The sequence below is a fragment of the Polyodon spathula genome, chromosome 12 (assembly GCF_017654505.1).
Source record: "Polyodon spathula isolate WHYD16114869_AA chromosome 12, ASM1765450v1, whole genome shotgun sequence".
NCBI lineage: Eukaryota > Metazoa > Chordata > Actinopteri > Acipenseriformes > Polyodontidae > Polyodon > Polyodon spathula.
The window spans coordinates 45943482-45960989 of NC_054545.1; the positions used below are offsets into that span (position 1 = coordinate 45943482).

The following is a 17508-nucleotide window of genomic DNA, read 5'->3' on the forward strand; positions in this document are numbered from 1 at the left end:
ATACAAAATAACCACAAAAAGATCTTCCAACAGAAGAGAATTGTGAGCCACTGTATTGCAAATAAAGGGTAAGAGAATTGATTTAAAAACTTTTATTTTTGCATTCATTAAATATATTTTCATGCTAATAACTATTATTGGCCTGTTCCCAACGTCACAAAGGCATTTCAACCCCACAAGCAATGAATTCGGCTCACCATGTGGGTGTGTCGGAGACTCTTAAGCTTGTCCCCCCAGTGTGACACAGATGACAGATGGGAGACTGGGCAGGATGCTGATGTTGTTGAACTGGAAGTAGTGATGTGTGGGGGTGGGGGCTGTGTGAACGGCAGACTTGATTCTGCTTCTGGAATAAGTACAGCTACCAGGTGAAGCACTTCATTTCAAAATTTTCATACTGAAAATATACAAATGGGATTGGATATACATTGTACATAAGGTACACTGGCCTTCAGGTTTGAATACATGGGTCTGTAGTGTTGAAACAGTTGCTACACCTAATATTAATTGCATCATTGAGATTTTAATAGCAGGATGCGGCATTGTCACAGGGAACACCCTCTGAACCTCTTGATGGCTGGTTAGGAAAGTGTGTTCGTTTGCCACAGCAGCGGTGCAAAAGTAATGCATTCTAATCGCACCTTGTGGATCAGTCAGGTGGAGCATTGCCTGGCACATCGTCCTCCGATGCCAGTGCTTGCTGTCCTTTTGGAACCTGTCCTGATCTGTGAGGCGAGACAGCTGTCTTGCAAGGGGAATCCCAAGGCAGAAATCCAGCCTGGTGCGCAACTGCTTGTCTCATCAAACTGACAAGGCATCCACCCACTGCTGCGTTTTTATTTATCAAACTCTCGCCAGCTTGCAGTATTCTTCCTCACGCATGTATACATGCATAAGGAGAAACTAATAAACTGTGTGTGTGACAGAAGTAGCAAGGATTACCTTTCCTTTGAAACCGGTGTGCATTTGGAAAAAATTATTGTTTTTCCTGGATAGTGTAGCAGGCGGACTATGCAATACATTAAAAATAAATAAACAAATAAATAAAATAATAATTGTAAGAACTCCTAGTACAGTCTTTTTGCTTCATTGTCGCTGAGCCCCTTTTTCTTATTCTGCAGATGATATGATCTTTTTCATAAAAACAGTGCTCCAGATGAAAAGTTACTGACAGTTCCTGAAACCTAATCACTTCTTTTGCTGTATAATAAAAACTCAATCGGACCAGTTTTTTGAGTTCGCCTGGTCTACGGCACATCCGTTCATTTAATTTTTGTAAAAATTAAAACAGACAATGCATTTGAAATATTTGCTTATAACCCTAATTTGATTAAACTTCAATATATATATTATATATATATATATAAGATCTGATATATATCTATATTATATATTATATTTTTTTATTTATAAAATGAGGCGAGAAAACAGAAAGCTTTGTTTTTCCAATGATGTAATACTGTGTAAGGGCAAAAAAGAACATTTCCTTTAATGCAAATTGATAATCTATGCACTTCCCTTTTAAACAGATCCGTGGGTTAATATATCCAAATGCAATAGCTTAATTGCCAGATTTACACTTTCCAAAATATAACAATGCAGAGAAAGGTTCCACTGTTCCACTGTTTGCACACTTTATTTATAACCCAGGGTTATTTATAACTGTACCAGAGGATATTGTGTTATGTTTTTGCTCGGCTTCTCCTTTGAAACAAGAAAAGAAAACCTTATTAGAGTTCAATTAACCTGCTTTGCTCAGAGTGGGCAGTTGATGTGACTGCAGCCAGCAGGAACACAAAAGAGAATACTTGAGAGCTGCCCACACTGGGGAGATGGGGATTCGATTATAGAGGCCTATTACCCAAGCAAAGGGTTGTTTGTGTTCTCCTGTAGAGTCTTCTCCTGCTCGCGTTCCATCACCAACGATGGTTACCATGGCAATTTAAGAGGGGAATAAAAAGAGATACTCAAAGAAATGTATTGTAAATCCTTTATCACTCAATGAACCATCAATATGGTGCTATAGCAATATAGTGTTTGCATCTTAATTGCATGGTGCTTTTACACAGGTGTGTCTGCCATACCTGTAGCATGTCTGTCTGTTGAGAAAAATAACTGATGAAATGAGCAGTGCTATGATGCATACAGTGAGAAAGAAGCGTTTGTTACTTAAACAATATTATGCATCTGCAACTGCAGAGCAGTAATGAAATGCATGAGGTCTAGTCTGTTGATCTCAACAGTGATTGCTTGAAATCCTGCTGTCATTGAAATCAGTAAATGTGACCCTGTGTGCAGTTTAATGTTTTTACAGGCAGAAACAAACTATAGACATTAGTATTGGGTCCCTAAAATGGGGTAAACATGTATCATAATTTTTATTAGCAATTCAAGTAATTGAGCAAATTAAGTTAAAATAAAAGCAAATTATATTGCTAAAAAGATGTATTCTTCTTGGATTTTTGTTTATGTAAATGTAAAAAAAGAATAAAAAAGGTTGCTTTTTCTAAAGGTTAGTAGATAGCTTGCTCAGTTCATACAAAATTAGAACATTGTTCTTTTTGATGCCTTCCCCTGATGCAAGTGTTTATTTCAGTGGAGAGATAACGCCCCTTCTTCCCTTTTTGTCGGCAGCTGCTGTTGAAGGCAGGATGTTTAAAGCTCTACTTCCCTAGCTGATTACAGTAATGCTGTAAGAGGTAATCTGGTGTGTAAACTTGAGTCTTGTAACATTTCCAGACTGCTTTCCCCAGCCGTCATCTACCCTTCCACCTGACCTGTCATGCAGGTGATAGGCTGATTCAGTGCTGATTTTCTTTTTTTCTTTCTTTTTTTCTTTTTTTATCTAAACGTTCCAGTGCCACTGCACGTGTGTGCAGAGGTACGAAAAATCTCTAGATAATGTTGCCTAGCAGGGTAAATTTGAACATTTTAAATTTAGTTTGCTTATTTATTTTTTTGTCTATCTGTGGTACTTAATTATCTACAAATTATACTGTGCAACACCCTATTTAAAAAAAAAAAAAAAAAAAAAAAAAAAAAAAAGGTCAACATGACCGTTTCAACAGCATCATTTAATTTACTTCCACTCTGCTGCCAAAGGGGTCATTGGCATACGCAAACGACTGGAGTCCAGTTTAGGGTTACAGTATATTGACCCTAAATGGATTTTCGTAATCAACACCCATCTCTTTAATCCAATTAATTGTAAATTTTGTTGTTTAAAAGATTGAAAAATGAAATGGGCAAAACTGAGTGTTTTCCTAGCGTGGCAGAGCACAGCAATGTATGCTGGCAGATGATCATCAGTAGTTCAGATCTAAAGGGGTTTGGGTGTGATTTATTTTTGTTTTTTAACCCCACCATAATGAAGCCGAATACACGCTTTCAGATCAATCCCACACGGTGTTCAGAAGCTGTTACCCTCATAAGCATCGAAGCACTAAAGTGCGTGCGTGTGCGTGCGTGTGCGGGCGTGTGCGGGCGTGTGCGTGCGTGTGCGGGCGTGCAGTGTGCGTGTGCGGGCGCTACACTGCCTAATAACCATCATTATATTCTGCGGTGGTAAACTCTGTCTTTATTTCAGCCCTAGAGATTTAATTTAAATGTTTAATACTTCCTAATGTGAACTTGTTTGGCCAGGTGGTAGGTGCCTTCTGTGTAGCCCCACTGGCCTGCTGAGGGTGGACAGGTTGAGAGGGATTGAAGAGGGGAGGAATGAAATTGTGAATTGTGAATGAAAGAGGTGTCATTTTTGTCAATAATATTGGCTTGAGAAATAAAATCGGCTAAACCCTTTACATTTCTGTTGCTGTGTCATTACAGCACATGTCATCACCCTGGCTGTCTTGATTAGTTCCATATTAATATTGTGTACAGTAAGAAGTTTTAGAGATTGTTACCAGTTGATTTTATTAACGGGTGGTGTTTCGAGGAGAGAATTGTAGGGGGGTTGTAAAGTTGCACAGTCAGTACCAGTATTGCAGATACTCCAGTAAATCAGAAAAAGATTGCTAACCAAAACATGCGTCTACTTGAGTTGTTCAGCATGCGTAAGTGTTGCCATGGTAACCATGCCAGGCTGTCTGATAGAAGGTGCGGTGGTCGGATTGCATTGCAGAAGGCAGAGGCTTTGTGGGGGTGGGGGGGGTTTGCAAGGCTCAGTACTGCACTACTGAGTGGAAGGAAGTGGGATGACAGTACTTTGGGCAAAGTGGTGAATTTGCTTTGCACGGCCCTGATTTACAGGGGAGAGACTGAAATAAATTCATGGAAATAGAGGGTTGCTCACATAACAAGGTGTTGCTTGACTGCCAGATGGAGGTGAGGACACGTTTGTTTTGGTGAAAGTTGCTCTTGTGGTGGACTGCACCACGAGTGTGTGACAGTGTACCATAGTGAATCAGTCTCAGCACACAATTCTCTCTTTCTTATTAGTAATAACACACATTTTCTCTCATCCCCCCCCTCCCCACCAGTTTTAAATGAATGGCTGTGTGTCATGTTTAAATTACCGTCTCGGTTATCGTGCTGGGTTTGTCTTTTTGAGTGTGCTTGGTGTGTTTCAGCCTTTACCACACTACAATCCTGCTGCCTGTGGAGTTATACAATAGAGAAAAAAAAAAACATGCACTCCACTTTTTTTTGTTCAGTAGCTCTTGCTAATATTAGTGGACTGACATCTGTGCTTCTGCTCAATAATTACTTTCAAGAGGGAATGTAGGGCGACCGCTCACATACAGGGCTGCATGCGCACATGCATATAACACTTATACACACACACACACACACACACGCATATATTGTATGTGTGTGAATGTAGGTTCTATGTTTTATATTCGTATATCTGTGAATATATCTATGAATAGATGACGAAGGGTGATGGAAAAGCAGCAGGCTAGATTATTATTGTTATTATTAATTGGTCATTTAGTAGATGCTTTTATCCATAGCGACTTACAGAGGTGAACTATGCATTAACCACTGCTGCTGCAGAGTCACTTGCAATAGGACCTATTTACATATTATCTGAAGGACGTAGCGCAATGTGGTTAAGTGACTTGCTCAGGGTCACACACAGTGAGTCAGTGGCTGGGATTGAACCGGCAGCCTCCTGGTAACAAACAAGCCCCTCTCTTAACCACTGGACCACAAAGCCTCCTAGATACACTCCTGTACATAGATAACCAAGGATGGCAGAATGGCATGCTAAACCTGCCCCTCCTCTGTAATTCCAGGGGTGGAGTCAGTGAAATCAGCAGGCATGCAGAGCGGTGGGGGTCCGGTAGACCTGCGCACCGACGCCCGGACCCCCTTGCCCACCGCGGACCCCATGCGACGGGAGCAGCAGCTTCAGAGTGAACTCCTTCTTCTCAAGCAGCAGCAGGAGCTGCAGAAACAGCTGCTCTTCGCAGAGTTCCAGAAGCAGCATGAGAACCTCACCCGCCAACATGAGGTGCAGCTGCAGGAACACCTCAAGGTAGGGCCTGCACCTCCACACACACTCGCACGCTCTCTCTCTCTCTCTTAGGGTTTTCATCCATGTTTCTTCTTCTTAGCACTATCGGACCGCAATCGGCCACCTCTGTGAAATGCTCTTAATACTTCCATGTGTTGTTCTTCAAACTCACTGCAGTGGTCTAGCTGCAAGTGGGAAGTGAGAACCTATAGCAAAAAAGGTATCTGTAGGGTATTAAGATTGGGTGGGTTCTTTTAATGTCCAGAGTAGACCTTAGGTTTAATGTCTTCTCTAAAGGATGGCATCTCCTGCAGCGCAGTGCCAGCTACTCTGGGACCATACTGGTAGAATTGCTTGAAAGTGTCCCCCTGAGCCACCAGCTCCCCTTCCTGCCCCCATTGAGTTTCTGTGGAGGTGCCCTCTGGAATGCACCTGTCTCCTGCTCTGACATGGAGACTAGGGGTACCCCTCACTGACCCGGCCCTGTGTGTCTGTGTGCTCTCAGCAACAGCAGGAGATCCTGGCAGTGAAGAGGCAGCAGGAGCTGGAGCAGCAGCGGAAGCTGGAGCAGCAGAGACACGAGGAGATGGAGAAACAGAGGCTGGAGCAGCAACTCATCATGCTACGGAACAAGGAAAAGGGCAAAGAGAGTAAGCGACCAGTGTGTAGAGGCTTCATTGCCTTTCCTGCAGCTTTTGGGGCTTTCACTTCCTGTTCTGTTTGCATAGTAGGAACTCATTTTTCATGGATGCCCTGTTATCAATTATTATTGTTTATTATTATTATTATTATTAAATAACTTAATTAAACTTGCATGATTCTCTTTTTTTCTATGTTCTTTTCAATAGTTCTGTTTTTTTGTTTGTTTGTTTTTTCTTCAGTAAAGGCAGGTCTTGTTGAAGCAAAGGCAAAAAATAAAATAAACAAACTAGCCATAAACAGCATTAGTTTTAACTGCTTCTTCCTGCAACTAAAGTTTTTTTTTTTTTTTTTTTGTAACACATTTCACAAACATTTGGGCCTATTGAAACAGTGCTGCATGGTCTTTGATTTTCATCATCCCCCAAAGTCGTGAGATTGTGAACTTCCCACCTGCTGTTGCATGTTTTGCCCCCCAACATGGTGGTGGTAATAATAATGTTGCTTTCTTCCCATACGTACAGGTGCCATAGCCAGCACAGAGGTGAAACTAAAACTACAGGAGTTTCTCCGGAGCAAATCCAAAGAACCCACATCAGGCGGACTGAACCATTCCTTTCCCCAGAATTGCTGGTACGTACCACTGTAAACGAGGAGGGTGATGGGGTGTTAGAATTGTAACGCCAGAGGAAGGGTTAGGGTTAGGGATTATGGTTGGGGTTAGGGTTAGGGTTAGCGATTGGGTTAGGGGTTAGGGTTGGGGCTAGGGTTAGGGATTAGGGTTGGGGTTAGGGTTAGCGATTGGGTTAGGGGTTAGGGTTGGGGTTGGGGCTAGGGTTAGGGATTAGGGTTGGGGCTGGGGTTAGGGTTAGCGATTGGGTTAGGGTTAGGGTTGGGGTTGGGGCTAGGGTTAGGGATTAGGTTTGGGGCTGGGGTTAGGGCTAGGGTCAGCGATTGGGTTGGGGTTAGGGTTAGGGTTTTCATAATGTGCCCTTTTTATAAGGCGGTTGACAAATAATGTGCCGTGACTTTGGACACACTTTAGGATCTGAACAATTTTAATTTTTTTTATTTGGTTAACAAAAGCAACCAACACAAGTCCTTTAAAACTGACATGAAATTTCTAAGCGTTAACGGAGTAGCATTTAGCTTTGTTAGCTGCAATCTCATTCAGAGTCTGGCTTGACAGATGATTTCTGGCAGCTGACCGCCGAGTTCCTTTTGACTCCCGCTGTGCTGTTCATATATCTCAGGTCTTATTTACTTTGTTTTTTTAAACTAACCATCTTTTTCCGACACTCCGCAGGGGACCCCATCATACCTCGCTGGACCAAAGCTCCCCCCCGCAGAGCAGCACCCCCGGGACGCCCCCCTCTTACAAACTGCACTCCCTGCTGGGATCCTGCGATGGCAAGGATGACTTCCCGCTGCGCAAGACAGGTAAGCACAGATTACTGCAACACTCCCACACGGGATACAAAGCAACTGAATTGAGGGATTCCAATCAAGTACCAGTGTTTCCAACAGGGACCACCAGTTATACCAGTAACTATGATCTTAGAGGCTGTAGCAGAACAGAGACCTAACCCATTACAACTAGCTTTCTTTGGTTTTGTGTCTGCAAAGTGTGAAGGCATCATCTAATTATTTAACAAGAGTTCACCACAATCAACCACACAGAGTGTCTGTTTTGGTTCCCCATCAGTACTTTGAAACTTCGATATGTTTACACATACCTGATCTAAATGATTTGAGGATCTTCTGTTCTTCATTTACTAAGTGCGATAAAGCAATACGTCACATTTATCTGCTTTTTTTAGATTATTCAATGTCATATATCTATTTTATTTTATGGATTGCTGTCGAAGCCAAAAGTCGTTGCAGTCCCAGATGCATTTCAAGCAGCATGCTTTCAAAACACTTCCCGGCGTCATGCATCTTAAAAAAAAAAAAAAAAAAAGAAAAAAAAAGAAAAGATGCATTTGGTGGTAAGACACACAATGGTGTAGCAGTTCTGCACAGTGGCAGCATTTAGATACTCTTCCACTGGAATAAGCTAACACTGATGTGCCATCCCTTAAAAAAAATCCACTGCCCAATCTCGACCTCTTCAGTTTCTGTCCTCGAACTTCAGTTCCCTTTCCTGAATTAGTGGGATTAACCAGTGCCGTATATCACCGGTTTAATGTTTTACTTCAGAGCTGCTGATGCGCAGCAGAAGCTGCACTGCCCCCCACATAATGATGACATAGTGTAGGTGTCTGAGCTTTCCTTAAATAGCTGTGGTGCTTCGGGTTATATACAAACACGCATAAAAAAAGGCCCCTTAAAATAACAGCTGTTTACAGTAGCATAACCGCACATATTTAAATTGTCTTGGAATCGTGTGGGAAGTGTTTTAAATTCATTTTAAGGCACCACTGATGCAGTGATGCTCCGATAATCCCACCACCTTGGCACTGTGAAACAAGGTTAGCAGTGTTGGTGTGGTGTTCTCTGTCTTGCGTTGCATAATTGTGGAGGTCTTTTTGAGGTCCTCTCTCAGAGACTGAAGTGCCAGGGTTTCAAACTGGCGTAGGGTACAAGAGAGGCTATTGAACAAACCCGTTGTGCCACCTACCCACACTGAAGAAGGAAAAGGTGTGCGTGTGTGGGTGGGTGTGTGTGTGTGGGGGGGGGGGGGGGGTTCAGTGTGGTATCTACTAAAAGTGAGTTGTGTTGGTAGTATTTTAGCATTATCCACAACGCTGTACACCTAAAGAAGGCACTGTCGAAAACATTCGTCGACTTAACTTAGGTTCTGATAGTGTTATGTTATAGCATTTTTATGCATGATTGTGTTACTTCATTGAGGGGAGCATATCTGCACAATGGTAAAAAGCAGTTTCCTCATTGCAGCCTCCCATGCATGACACTGCTGAGGGTTAAGCTGGGAGCAGTCTTTCCCAGCAGCACTCAAATGGAAGGTTCATATATTCGGCAGCGAGCACGTCTGCAGGTGTGAGTCAGTGTGAATCACTGCATCAGGGACTGAGGAAGGACAGAGAGGTGCAGCAGAGCTGCCTTTTCATTGAAGGGCTGCTCCAGGGAGCCTTTGGCAAACAGAACCAGGAGCAATTTGATTTCCTCATGAAGATGAAAAAACTTGCTTGCTTGCTTGAATTTGAACCTTTCAGTAAATGTGCATGATCTCAATGTTTTCTTTATATTTTGTAGATTGATTTCTGCAGGGGTATTGACAAAAGCTTGCCCCTACAGTATGGGCTCCTGTTCTCTTGGACAAGTTATGAATGGGCAGCAGTGAAGAAAATCGGACCCCCATTGAGTAGCAGTTTGAGCCTTACCAGTTTTTCTTATGAGCCCCAATGACACTCCTCTGTGATTTGTCTCAAGCTGAAGTGCGACTTAATTGAAATGGTCCACTATAGCCTTCGTTTCTGCAAATCCTATAGCATATATGAAGCACAGCAGTACACAGATATAATGTATTGAACAGCTGACGTGCAATGCATGTTTTTCAAGATGAATTGGGCTGTGCAGATTGTTTCGTTTTAAAATTACCTTTTAAAAATAAATTTTTTTTTTTTTTTTTTCCCATATTGGCCAGCAATTAGCCCCAAGCAGTCAGTCAATGCTGTCTATGTGAATTGAATAAAGTATTTGTCCAGCATCTATTTTTATTTATTTTTTCATATTTGCTAAATGCATTTGTATTCATTCCAAAACAAAACCTTGTCATACTGCTGAAGTTAGCCCTGAATTATAGAAGTTAAATTGTGACCAGAAAGGGTTACCTAGTGCAGTGCCCTTCCAGTTTCTTGCATGTTCTTGCAGTACCACTGTAGGTCATGTCACACATGGTATTAGCAGTGAGTGTGAAGTCCTACTCTTTGCGCTATGGCAGAGTGTGAAGGAGGGAGGTGTGCCCACGAGTCTAAGCAAATTACTTCAATAGAATTTGCATTGCATTTCAGAGTGGATTTCAGTACAATTCATTGGTGTGTGTGTGGTTTAAATAGTAGCTGTTTTAGTGTCTAGTGTAGGTGTATGCAGTTTTGCTAGAATGCATTTAAATTAACTTCAAAGGAACTTTATCATGCTGGTCTTTTGTTTCAGTATGCTAATTGTGTTGTGCCTATCACTTACTCATAATTTCTTTATTTGGTTGGACCAGTTGTGCATACTCTCCTTCCCAAATCTCAGACAACACCCTTAATCGGTTTTCTTTGTAGCTTCTGAGCCCAACCTGAAGGTGCGCTCTAGGTTAAAACAGAAGGTTGCGGAGAGGAGAAGCAGCCCCTTGTTACGGCGGAAGGACGGCACCGTCATCAGTGCCTTCAAGAAGAGAGCCATCGAAATCTCAGGTGTGCGCCCCAGCTTGTCTTTGAGCTACTGGGTTTTTAAGGGAGGGAGGTGGCCTCTGAGGCCATGTGTGCTGTACAGAAGGGGGGAGATGTGTGACAAGGTACCCCCAGCCCCTGGATTTATTTGGGTTTTTTGGTATAGTTTGGGTTATGTAGCACGGGTAGATCGTCCACTTAAGGGTATAACAAACACAAACTGTTGTCTTACAGTGTACTCAAACTCATGGTACAGTAAACGTGCAGATTGCAGACACCTTTTTTTTGTGAAATTCCTTTCTCCTGCAACAGGTTTGTTTGAATTGTGAAGAACAAAGGCATTGAAAGAACTGTGGATTGCTGTAATAGAGTTGAGAAGCAGCAGAGTGGAGCATCATCTGCTGGAGATTTTAAGCGCCGCCTGTTAACGCAGTAGCTAACACGGCCTGTGGAGTACTGCACTAGCATGCAGCCGCTCATATCAGTACCTTCAGCTGGGTTGTGTAACCCCAGAGACTGGGATCCATTGGAGGCTGCTGTTCATCCACAGTCGTGTACACAGTTTTAACAGCATCTTGAGAATGGGTGTTAGTTTTAACAACTTCAAAGTCTTGGTAAAATAATGTCTGTGTTCCAGTGTCCTCAATGTGTAACAGTGCCCCTGGCTCCGGGCCCAGCTCTCCCAACAGTTCCAACAGCGCCATAGCGGAGAATGGATCTAGTGGCTCCGTACCTAACATCCATGCCGAGGTACACCAAGCCCTGTAAAGCATGCTTCAGCTCTAGGACTGTTTTGGGTTAATACTAAACTCTGATTTCCCCCGAAAAACATTTCATATAATTTTTTTTTTTCATACAGTCAGCCCTATTCACAATTGTATAGCTCCTTCAGCTCTATCCCAGGGATTTAAGTGATAAATTCCAAAGAACAAGAGTTATGCCAACTATTGTTGTCTTGGTACTTTTTATAAAAAGCTGCAGCAAGGATGGTGCTGTCATCATTTACTTAATGTTTAATTTAAGAATAGAATAGAATGAAACAGTTTCAGAATGACACACTGAAAAATAAGTGGACATGTATACAAGTCTGCAGTGTGAATATATATATATATATATATATATATATATATATATATATATATATATATATATATAGATGTGTGTGCGTGTGCGTGCTTGCGCTGGGAGGGTTGCTTTAAAATCTGCCAGTAAAATGTGAGGTGCAGTTAGCTGTCAGATGTTCTTGTTTTAGAAGTTCAAAAGGAGATGCAAGTGCATGACGTTGTTTTTGAACCCCGGCACTGGGTGACTGTTTGTTTAAAACTAGTATAACCTTGACAGTGTGGAGAACGACATTAAGAAATGAAAGCGCTGCTCCGCAAATGCCAGCTGTGTGCTATCCAGCATTCACAAGCAGGTTGACTCACTCAGCCCCCTCATCCCAGAACCAAAGAGTGTGTGTCATCCTCTAGCGATATGAAGTGTTTATCAGCCTTTCTATTCGCTATTCCCTTGAAGTGGTAGGTGGTGGAGAATGAGTAGCGGCAACAAAACTCGCAACAGCAGAAATTCTAGTCATTTTTTTTGTATTCTTAGCAACACAGGAAGCTGGTAGGTTTTCTGTTTGTTCTGAAAGCTGAACAAACTGGAAATACCTTGCGGTTTTAAATTAGCGCTCTTGATAATAAGGAATGCTATTGCAACAAAAGCACTGATCTAACCCCCTGATTGCTGACAGTATTTACATTGTGATGTCATGCAGCATGTCAATACTATGGAGATTAAAAGGGTTTTTGCTGAGTTTCAGGCAATTACAAGTACTGTAGCATTGCTAGTAAAACAAGCCTTGAAAGGAGTATTTAAAGTATTTTGTTCCTAATAAATTCATTTTAGAAATAAACGCCAGCGTGTCAACAGCTATGGCCATAGGATTTGCATCACCTAGAATTTTAGGACTGTGACATAATTAAAAAAAATTATTTTATAATATAAAAATTTGATATTTTATTTAATCATGTAATCAAAGAAACTGCAAAATGATTGTGCAAAAAGTCTACCGAAAGCCATAAAAGTAGTACAGTGTTTTATGTTAGATTTCAGAATGTTAATTTTTTTAATTTGTCGATATATGGAAAACTGCAAAATGGTATGTAATTAAATATGTTAAGAGAACATTATTCAGCAGGTTTCATTCCATTTTATGAAGCAACAATAGTTCATTCTATAGGGGTTGGCCACTGTTGGCCACAGCTGTACTTGTCACAGAACCAGGGATTAAACCCTGTCCTGTGTAATGTCTTTCATTTTAGTGTTGCAGCTGCGGTACATATAGATACACTCTAAATATGTCTACTAACTAATGTAATGTATTTCGCTCTCCACAGCACATGCGTTCGCACCAACGTATAATCAATGCAGATGGGTGTGCCAGTCAGCTGAGTCTCTACACATCCCCTTCTCTACCCAACATCTCCCTGGGCCTGCCCACCTCAGTCAATGCTGCCAACTCCCACATCAACGTGAGTGCAGCCGCTCGAACCAGCGCTGGGTCGTGTTGACGTTGCAGGGTTTCACGAGAAAATCCTGCAAATCACAGAACATAGCAACTTCGTGTTAGTTGATTTCGATGAAGTAAGTCTTGAGGCAGCAGGCAGTCCAGTTTTCCAGTAGACCTCAGTCTAACTCAGACCTGTTCTGAAAGACCAGTTTAACTTGCATGTGTGTGTATTTTTTAGTTGAGAGAAGAGTCGTGTGGCCATGATTCAGCTTTTGACATTTAGTGTGCAACAATTATCAGAGCCAGTAACGTCTCTCCTATGCCATGGCAGCAGGTTGGGTCTAACCACTGCTCGGTGTAGTTGTAATATCACATAGGGTATGTATTCAGTCGTTCTTGTAATGTAGTCTAGCCGAAGAATTGACTAAGCCTGTTTTTGGACGAAGAAATACAGTAAGTTGTCTTGTATCTTCATAGAGCTGTTCTTTTCCTTTTTAGGAAGAACTGAGCAATCTTTGTAACAAAAACTGTGTCTATGAAATTGCATAATAAAATTACTATTCACAGTTACATATGGTGGTATGTGAGTGTGACTCTAATCTCTAGTACTGATGGCCATAATTTAATTATAAAATTAGACAAACATATATCTTTGTGCTATAATTTTGTATATTCAGAGATTTTAAATTACTCTCCCATTACATAAAGAACACCATGAGGATTGGCAAGGTGTGGCCCCCTAAGGCTCCTATTGTATGTGTGGATTGGGGTGAGTAACGTTTCTGTGTCTCCCCAGGCGCCCCAGAAACTGTCTGCCCAGCAGGAGGCGGAGCGGCTGGCCATCCAGTCCATGCGACAGGGGGGTGCTCTGACCGGGAAGTTTGTCAGCACCACCTCGCTGCCCGCCTGCCTGTCCACAGTGGGGCCCCACGACGCTGACGCAGCTGCCAACTCCACCAATAGCCACAGCCACTCGTCACTGCTGCAGCACGTACTGCGCCTGGAACAAGCCCGCCAGCAGAGTGCGCTACTCGCAGGTACGCATGGCGATTGCACTGCCTGTGTGCACACTCACTTCCTTAGAGTTCATTGCCAGTGTGCAGCTGTTTGATGCTGTGCTCGGTCACTGTGTTTAGGCTAATTGGGTTTTACACACCTGGCATGGGAGCCTTCTGTTTCCCTTTATATGAAGCGGAGGTAGAACCTAGCAGTAGGAAATCTACAGCTCTGCACAAAAGTTTTCCCTCCCCCTGTAGAATGAACTAACTTTGCTTCATAAAGTCGAATGAAACTTGCTGAATAAAGTTACGTTAACATGTTCAATTACACACCGCTTTGTAGTTTTCCCCCCATATATACGATAAAATTGAAAAATGTGTCATTTCGAAATCTCGCATGAAAAGACTGTACTCCTAGAAATTGGAGTCCTGCCTGTGTCGTAATATCCTTTTTGGTGCCTTCGCTCCCTCCAGTTCCCATCTATGGCCCGTCCCCGCTGGTGACGGGTGAGAGAGTGTCGACGAGCATGCGCACGGTGAACAAGCTGCCTCGCCACAGGCCCCTGAGCCGCACCCAGTCCGCACCCCTGCCCCAGAGCCCCCAGGCCCTGCAGCAGCTCGTCATGCAGCAGCAGCACCAGCAGTTCCTGGAGAAGCAGAAGCAATACCAGCAGCAGATCCAGCTCAGCAAGGTAGGCATAGACATTGAGAATACCAATAGCAGATTCAACAAGGTAGCTGTCATGAGACACAGGGAAAACCTAAAGCATGTCATTCTCCAAGTAGGGGTGCTATTGAGACAAGGAATAACAGATGCCCGACTCCAGTTCATTAAGATGCGGCCGCTATACAACAGTAGCGCAACCAACTTCAGTATGTAGGGAGCACTAAAGGCAGAGGGGCATATGCGCAGGTTCTTTCTCTGCTGGGTGTGTGTGATGTCAGGTGACCAGTGTGATGCTTTCTCCCCACCAGATGCTGTCGAAGGTGTCCGAGCTTCCCCACCAACCCCCCACTTACCCAGAGGAGACAGAGGAGGAGCTCACAGAGACAGCAGAGATGCAGGAGGAGCACGGGGGACAGGCAGAAGGGGAGGACCAGGGGGACAGAACCTCCTCAGACTGCCCAATCACACTGAGAGATGAGAACACTGAGAGCGAGGTGGAGGAAGAAGAAGAAGAGGAGGAGGAGGAGGAGGTGGAGGAAGAGGATGATGATGCAGAGCCAATCAAACTGAAGGAGTGCGACGGGCTGAGCCCCCCTTACAATCAGGTATCCGTTTTTATTACACGCATCCTCCTTTCAACTATAAGAGTCAGGCAGGAACTCGCAGAGATGTGTTTTAGTTAAGTGTTAAGGATGTAATTGACATTTATTTCAGTGCGAAAGAGTTAATAAAAATCTAATTCCCCCCCCCCCCCCCCCCCCCCACAATCATGGTGGGTATCAATTGCAGTGAAAGCACGAATCGGCTTCTGTCTGACTCACCCTCTTGGCAGTGACTCATGCTCGCTCTCTCTCTCTCTCTCTCTCTCTCTCTCTCTCTCTCTCTCTCTCTCTCTCTCTGCCCACCTCTCTTCCAGCTCCTGGTCTCCAAATTAATTTCCCTGTCCGCCTGGGAGCAAACTGCTTTTAGGCTTTTTTTTTTTTAATAGAAAAACCATTTCTAGATGATAACTCTGTCGGAAATTTCATTTTAGTTAAGAAGGATGTAGACTGTGTTCTTCTTTCAGTGATACATAATGAATACAGATTAGAATCAGGACATCTAAATATATAGAATGAGAAAGATGGAGAAAACAGTGGCATGGCCCAAAGTTTTGCATCATCTGGAATTGTAGGATTAAGACACAATTAAAAAAACAAAAACAAAAAAAAAAAACTATGTGAACATAATTTAGATCGGTTTATTTCAACATCATATAATCAAAGAAACTGTAAAAGAATATCGCAAAAGTCTACCAAAATTCCATAGCAGTAGTACATTGTTTCATGTTAGATTTCGAAATGTCACATTTTTTAATTATTGTACGTAAAGTGAAGTATATGGAAAACTACAAAGCAGCATGTAATTCCATACGTTAAAGTAACATTATTCTGCAGGTTTCGTTCAACTTTATGAGGCAGAATTTGTTAATTCTATAGTGTGTTGCAGAACTTTTGGCCATAGCTGTAGCATGTGTGCCGTTGTACAAACACAGTACTGCAGGTCATGTAGCTGTTGTGAACAACTAAACCTAACATATGAAGAAGGCACCTGATAGTCTGCGTTTGACTACAGGAATCAGACATTGCAGGTCCCAGAACTAAAAGACCTACTGTCCCTGTGTTTTAGATTTTTTAAAGTAAACATTAAATGAAGTTTAAGGATAGAAAAGTCTACAATTTACTTCCATCACCTGTGCTGTTGAAATCAGTGTGGAACAGCAATGTCATTTCTGTAATGTTTAGCTTTTTTTCCTCCTGCAGTTTTTGGACCAGCAGCAGCTGCACATATACCAGGCCTCGTTGTCCATCACAGACGTGCCTCACCAGCCGCTGAGCCGAGCCCAGTCTTCACCAGCCACTGCCAGCCTGAAGGGCACCATCGCGGGGGAGAAACCAGTCAAGCATCTTTTCACTACAGGTAATGAGGCAGTGGAAATGCTAAAATGTTGACGTAAAACCTTGGCGAAAGCAATGCAGTATTGAAAGGGCTTAGTAAGCTGTTGTTTCCCTGTCCCCTGTGCTGTAGGAGTTGTCTATGACACGTTCATGCTGAAACACCAGTGCACCTGCGGGAGCACTAACAACCACCCCGAGCATGCTGGGAGGATTCAGAGCATCTGGTCCAGGCTGCAGGAGACGGGGCTGCTCAGCAGGTGTGAGGTAAGGGCAGCTCTGGCATTTCGGAGCGAACCTGAAATAGCAGAGCAATTTCACTTGGGCAGGTAAGTGGGAGCAGACCTGGGGCCCCTGTGCAGAATACAAACCTGTGGAAGCGTTTATATATGTCTGCCATCAATCCCCAGGAGCTTTATCCTTATCGGTACTACAATTAACAATGTAATTTACCTTAATTGCTGCCTGGTTTTCGCTGTGAGTTGTGGTGGCCTGCGAATCGATTTTGTATATAGTTTCCCCCAGAGCTCAGCCGTCTGCGGCAGAGACAAATCTGGACTGAAATCACTAGACCAGAACGTTTGTCTAATATAGAAGCACACACACACTTACTTACATGCAGAAGTAGTATAGCTGTACATTATCGTATTAGTCTGAGGTTAGTAGTAACATTTCAGATTCTGCCACTAGGTAATCACCATTTATTAATCTAAAAAAAGAACATGTTTATTAGATTTTTAGTCTAACATTTTGGTTACAACCCAGAAGTGGTAAGTTGTCAATACCCAAACACGCACTAAATAGCGCTAAGTTTAGAAATAGTGAAATAAACTTAAGAAATTAAGGTTTCAAGAATTTCTCAATGTTTTCATTTGAAAGCATTGAAGGTGGCTTATTGTCAAAACGCTTGTCATTGAATCGTGCCCCCGATTTAGAGATTTTACCTTACAGCAGCACATTTGGGCATTGCATGGA

At 42.7% G+C, this 17508-nt stretch overlaps 1 protein-coding gene across 6 annotated transcripts in view; it reads left to right on the top strand.

Annotated features, from left to right (window-relative positions):
- The window catches only part of LOC121324493 (histone deacetylase 5-like), a 46927-nt gene that overhangs the window by 19885 nt on the left and 9534 nt on the right, over nt 1-17508 (top strand). For 5 of the 6 annotated variants that reach the window (XM_041266455.1, XM_041266458.1, XM_041266456.1 and 2 more), the window contains 12 exons: nt 5238-5479; nt 5964-6108; nt 6622-6730; nt 7404-7537; nt 10330-10461; nt 11075-11187; nt 12822-12956; nt 13731-13971; nt 14407-14624; nt 14908-15204; nt 16384-16558; nt 16667-16800. In XM_041266455.1, the coding sequence (XP_041122389.1) occupies nt 5238-5479; nt 5964-6108; nt 6622-6730; nt 7404-7537; nt 10330-10461; nt 11075-11187; nt 12822-12956; nt 13731-13971; nt 14407-14624; nt 14908-15204; nt 16384-16558; nt 16667-16800 (2075 nt within the window). The remainder of the gene's footprint in view (nt 1-5237; nt 5480-5963; nt 6109-6621; nt 6731-7403; nt 7538-10329; nt 10462-11074; nt 11188-12821; nt 12957-13730; nt 13972-14406; nt 14625-14907; nt 15205-16383; nt 16559-16666; nt 16801-17508) is intronic. The other variant, XM_041266454.1, reaches the window with a different exon arrangement.